This window comes from Vombatus ursinus, unplaced genomic scaffold (assembly GCF_900497805.2).
Source record: "Vombatus ursinus unplaced genomic scaffold, bare-nosed wombat genome assembly UNPS02009835.1, whole genome shotgun sequence".
Classification (NCBI taxonomy): Eukaryota; Metazoa; Chordata; class Mammalia; order Diprotodontia; family Vombatidae; genus Vombatus; species Vombatus ursinus.
Window position 1 is genome coordinate 21,151,404 of NW_020949613.1, and position 6,000 is coordinate 21,157,403.

The window sequence follows — 6,000 nt, forward strand, 5'->3', positions numbered from 1 at the left end:
TGTGTGCCTAAATGTCCTAAAGCAATACAACTGCTTAAATACATAATTGAATAAGCCCTTGAAATGCCCAGAAATTAAAGTGAGTTCATAAAAGATGAACCAACAGTCTACAAGAAGGAAAAACAAAGGAAGGAGGGAAAGTATAGTTAATGAAGCCAGTTCATTACTAAGCCTATACATAAAGCTTTTCTAGCTTGATAGACAACTAACTAAATAAAAATTTCTAGCACAACACTCTGTGAGGAAGAATAATGAGCTATGGTTGTTGTTGCTTCTGATGCTTATTACCCGCATAATAATAGACAAGTAACCCTACTAGGCTTCAGTTTTCTCATCTGTAAAAATGGGCAGGTTGAACTCGATATCCTCTGAGATCTCTTTGAGTTCTAGATCTATGCCTCCCAACTGTCAATTTGACATTAAAACTAGAAGTGTCATAGACATCTCAAATTCAATAAGTCCAAAATAGAACTTCTTTTATTTTCTCCAAATTCATCCCACTTTCTGAAATCCCTATTTCTGTAAATACCACCAACACCCTTCTAGTTACCTACGTTTACAACATAGGAGTCATCCTCAATTCCTCAACCTTGATAGTCAGTCAGTTGCCAAAGCTTCTACCTCCAAAACGACGTCTTTCAAATCGGTCTGCTACTTTCCATCCCCTTTCTTCAGGGCCTCATCACTTGTTGCCTAGGTTAATACAATAATCTCCTAATGACTCTCCCTCCCTCAATCTCTTCCCTCTTCAATTCATTATGTACACAGATGCCAACATGATATATCTACTGTACAGGTCAAACTGCATGTTTATCTCTGGCATGATGCATTCTAGTGACTTTGTACCTCCAGGATTAAATGCAAACTGCTCTGTTTGACCCTAAGAATACTTCACAACCTGGCACCAAACTATCCTTTTCAAGCCTTATTATATTCTAAGCCCCTTTACCTACTCTACAATCCAGCCAGATGGGCATTTCAGTTCCTCACACATGGCACTCTACTCACTGTCTCCATACCCTTGGCTGGAATGCACACCTTCCTTACTGCCATCTCTAAGAATCTCTAGTTTCCTTCAAAATTCAACTGAGAAAAAATAAATGACATCTCCTACAAGGTCTTTTCTGATGATCCCAGCTATGCTTTCCCCCCAAAATCACTTTGTTTTTATTTTGTGTGTGTGTGTGTATATATATATATATATTCACACACATATATGTATAGACATATGTGTGTACATATACATGCAGAAGGTATATACCCTTTATGTGAATAAAGGGGTTGTTGCATTTATGTCTTTGTCTCCTCAATTTCCTATCACAATGTCATGGTTTAATGAATGTGTAATGACTGATTGATTGGGGTAAAAAAGAGGTGTTAGAACCTATGGGTGGAAGTTTCATAAAGGTTGTGCCAGTTGTGTGCCCAGCAACATTTCAGTTACATCTTTGAAGCTCCACTTCCTCATCTGTAATATGGGGATGAAAGAAAGTGGTTTGTAAACTATAACATGCTATATAAAGGTGAATTGTTATTACAAAGAGGTTTCTAGGAATTAAGGCTGTCCAGAAATGCAGTAGACTATCATCTCATGAGAAAATGAGTGGCCTACTCCTTTACATTTTCTAATCAGCCAAACAAATACTCATCCAGAATCTCATAAAGAGGATTTGTCCACCGGGAAGGAATTTAGATGGGATGATCTGTGAGACCCACTCCAATTCCAATACCTATCAGTTTATGAAAATGAACAATCAGCTCACTAATATTTCAGTATTAATCGATTATTGAGGCAGTCAGGTAACACAGTATATGGAGCTTCCTGGAGTCAGGAGAGTCTGAGTTTAAATCCAGACACTTACTAGCAATGTTACCCTTGGAAAATCTGCTAACCTCAGACTGCCTCCATTCCCTCATCGGAAAATAGGACCAGAAATAGCACCTATCACCTAGATAGTATTAGGAAGATAAAATGAGATAATATTTTCAAAGTGCATTGAAAATAATAAGGCACCATATAAATGCTAGCTGTTGTTGTTGTTGTTGTTCAGCTATATGGAGCAGGTAGATGGTGCAGTGGGCAACTAGATGGTACAGTAGATAGAGCATTGGCCCTGGAGTAAGGAAAAACTGAGTTCAAATCTGGCCTCAGACTAGCTCTGTGACCCTAGGCAGGTCATTTAACCCTGTTTGTCTCATTTCCTTATCTGAAAAATGAGATAGAGAAGGAAATGGCAAACCACTCCAGTATCTTTGCAAGAAAATCCCAAATGGGGTCACAAAGAATTGGACCCAACTGAAACTACTGAACAACAATAACAACAGATGGTGCAGTAGAAAGAACACTGGGTCTAGAGTCTTCCTAAATTTAAATCCTGCTTCAAACACTTAACTAGCAATATGATGCTGAGCAAATAATTTAATCTCTTTTGATCTCAATTTCCTTATCTGTAAAATGGGGATAGTAATAAGTAGCTGTATCCTAGGGTTGTGGGGAGGAACAAATGAGATTATATATGTAATGGGTTATGCAAACCTTAAGTCTATAAAATGTTAGCTATTATCATTCAAGTAATATGGATTTGTTCAGATACACCTCACAGTTTTATCAATTTAAAAACATTTTACTAATGTGTTCCTTCCCTTAGAAAAATTATTGTCAAGGAAATATAAGGTTTTTTTTTTTTATTGACCTTGGAAAATCCCTAAATGAATAAGAAAGTCATCATTTACATATTAGAATTTCTAGAACTCCCTTGAGCACCATTTTTTAGTCTTTGATAGTCTTTTCTCTGTCATCCATAGTGGCTCTCCTTCAACTTACTTTCCAACTCAAAAGCATGAAAAGAGGTGGCATTTTACATTGTATTAATTCTATGCTTTGTGTATGATTCTATCTCTCTGCAGGTGATCGTCTGGGGGGATTATGGGCGAATGGATCATAAGTGTTTCATGGGTGTAGCACAGATCCTTCTGGAGGAACTTGATCTGTCCAGCATGGTAATAGGATGGTACAAATTGTTCCCGCCTTCATCACTAGTGGACCCAACTCTGGCGCCCTTGACTCGCAGGGCTTCCCAATCATCTCTGGAAAGTTCAACTGGGCCTCCCTGCATTCGATCATAGTGAACTTGTAGAGAATGGATCCTAGTTAAGTAAAACGCTACCAATCCAGGATAATAACCCGAACTAGATATTATGTGATCAAAAACATTGTTGGAGACAGACAATCAACTTCTGTTTTACCTGTAATAGTTATCCAAAAAATATGTCTGAATTGTTTGTTTAAACCTGGCTTCAAAGGACAGATCAAGGGCATCTATCAAATTACAATAAAAAAAAAGTCAATTCGCTAGTGAGAGTCACTGATGCTTCTAACTGTTAACAAAAAAAAAAAAGGAGGGGGGATTTAAAATTCACATGCACACATGCGCACACACACATACACACACACACACACACCACACAAAAACACACAATTAAACAAACTGGAAGCCCTCACTCTGTGGAAAATCTTGTGTTATACACGTTCTCACATTCTTACCCAGACTTCAAGCAGTGTTATTTCCCCTGGTGTTTGAGCAGTGTTTTCTGTACTTGTTACTTCCTCTAGTTTTTGGCTGTGTGACCCTCTCTTCAACCATGTTGTGACAGTCCTCACCATACTAATAGAGACCCTTCCCTTCTTTTTTTCCCAGATCACCAATAAAGGGCTGCAGAATCTCTCTGTCAGCACCGCCCCAAAGTGTGCAACATCCAGGCAAAGTGATACCAGTCAAGGGTCTCATGCTCCCCACCCCTTACCCTCCCCAACCCTCCAGTATCAGCTCTTCAAAGTCTTATGTGTAGAAACCCAAAGCAAACCAAGAGGCCAAAATGTTTCCCTCCCAACATGATAAGTACCACTGTTCTTTTTGCATTCTGGACAAAGCATAAATTTTTTTTTAAAAAGTCTATGTTTTGCATGAAAGACTTTTGAAGAAACCTATCTGCAGCCAAGGCTGGGGACTGCAACAGCTTAATCTTAGTTTCCAACATTGAAACCACTCCTTGTTAATAGTTCTCTTTCAAATATCCAAGAGAGAATAATCACATTCATGTATAGGAAATATACATTTGATGTCCCACAATGTTGACCAGAAATGGAATTAAGCATATGACACTTTCAGCTATACCCAGGCTTCTCTGCTGTGTCTCCCTTCAGACACACCTGTCCGCCCTGGATAGAGCATGGTAGGGGCTGCTCAATATTCCACTGGGAATTCCAGTTGAAATATTCTGCACTTAACTAATGTTTTTATCCAATTTTAGTTTACATTTCTTTGAGATTGATGCAAGCACAAAGCTTGATTTTTTAACACAAAATATCTTACTTTTTTGAGGAAAAAAATGTCCAATTCCAATTTGCATTTTCTTCATTTTTTTCTTGGCCTTGACGTTCCCTTGTGATATGCTACCAACTGCAGACTGTGCAGGTGCATTGATAGGTTTTTCCTTCCTTTTATGGGCCATTCAATTTTGTGATCACACAGATAGAGCAGCATGACTTGGAACTCTTCAAAGCTGCATGCATGTTTTGTTAAAAAAAAAAAGTAAAGAAACAAAAAGGTAATTTAATAATGTATGTTAGCTCCACGTAGGCCGGCTTGTATGTTGCATGTACTTGTACAGTTTGCTCGTTAATTACTATACTGAAATAACCAAGAAATCTAAGCCATCCATTTTTGTTATAGACATTTGGCAGGTTTTAGCCAGACTGGGTCAGTTAGTCTGGTGCAAAAAATGTCTATAGATGGACTTTATTTTCTACCCTATGGAAAACGTGATGTAGTTCGGACCAAACGTTCTTATAAATTATTTTGGTGTAGATTCCTACTGTGGGGCTGTAACACATGTAGAAATTGTGTACACACTAGTTTTTAATCCATTAGACATACTGCCTGCACCGAGTGAATTATTAATTATTATTTAACATGTCAGACTTCTCTGCCCACCATTCCGTCGGGCACAGATTGACTAAAGCTCGACCTGCTGAGCAAGAAAAGCTGGAGCATTGGTGCACTATTACTAGAGTCCGTTCTGTCTTAGTGGCCAACAATTGACTAAGAACAATTGGGTAGTATCTTTCTATTTTGACCACTTGTCTTAACACTCCCCTGTGCTTTTAAATGAACTTCCAACTCATGTTATGTAAACATGTTTAATAAAATTTACTTTTCACGTCAGTTGGTAGCCATCTGTGTTCTATGTTTTGCCAGATTGCCATTGCAGGTCCTGTGGTGGAGAGCGGGAGCTGGATCATGGGAACGAGAGAGACTGGGCTTTGTTCTCTGTTCTTGATGTCTAACTTGACTTGTCACTGCACTAAATATGTCTTAAAGAATGGCCCAAAGGGTACATAACCTCACGTACAAGTTTTCACTTTGTCAGCCTGTCTAAGTGAGCACATGAGTACACTTCTGAAAAGTGGCATTATTCAAAACAATAAATCTCAGTAAGAAACAAATGGAAGGTTGTTTTTCTACTGCTGTTTGAGTGTGCTAATAATAAAAGAGATGACCCAGTTGTCCAATTGCCAAAGAATTTCTAGTTATATGAAAAGTCATAATATTGAATCTTGTGGATATAAGGCATTGAATATTGAAATCTGGAGGCTGTCTTCAAAGCATCTGGTTCTCTTTCCATCCTGTCCTTCTGAAACAGTGACAGATTTTGCAACACATCTTGCATAGAGAAAGCTGGCATATCAAAAGTAGGGGGTGTTTGTTTGCCAAACCATTTTCAACAGAATATTAGGGAATAAATGTATATACAAACACAGGTGATCACATGATCATCCTTTAAGTATAATATATGTAGAGTACAACTGACTACCCATGGTACAATGGAAAGGACTTTGAAGTCAGAGTACTTGAGTAGAATCTGACCTCATAACCTCGGGCAATTCAAAATTTTTGGCCTCAGTTTTGTCATTTATGTGGTGAGCAAAATGCATAATCT

The 6,000-nt window shown here is 38.2% G+C and overlaps 1 protein-coding gene across 2 annotated transcripts in view; it reads left to right on the forward strand.

Annotated features, from left to right (window-relative positions):
- RIMS1 (regulating synaptic membrane exocytosis 1) overlaps window positions 1–5,441 on the forward strand; it is a 695,579-nt gene extending 690,138 nt beyond the window's left edge. For both annotated transcript variants that reach the window (XM_027852913.1, XM_027852914.1), the window contains one exon: window positions 2,908–5,441. In XM_027852913.1, the coding sequence (XP_027708714.1) occupies window positions 2,908–3,126 (219 nt within the window). In that variant the 3' untranslated portion in view covers window positions 3,127–5,441. The remainder of the gene's footprint in view (window positions 1–2,907) is intronic.
- The last annotated feature ends 559 nt before the right edge of the window (window positions 5,442–6,000 follow it).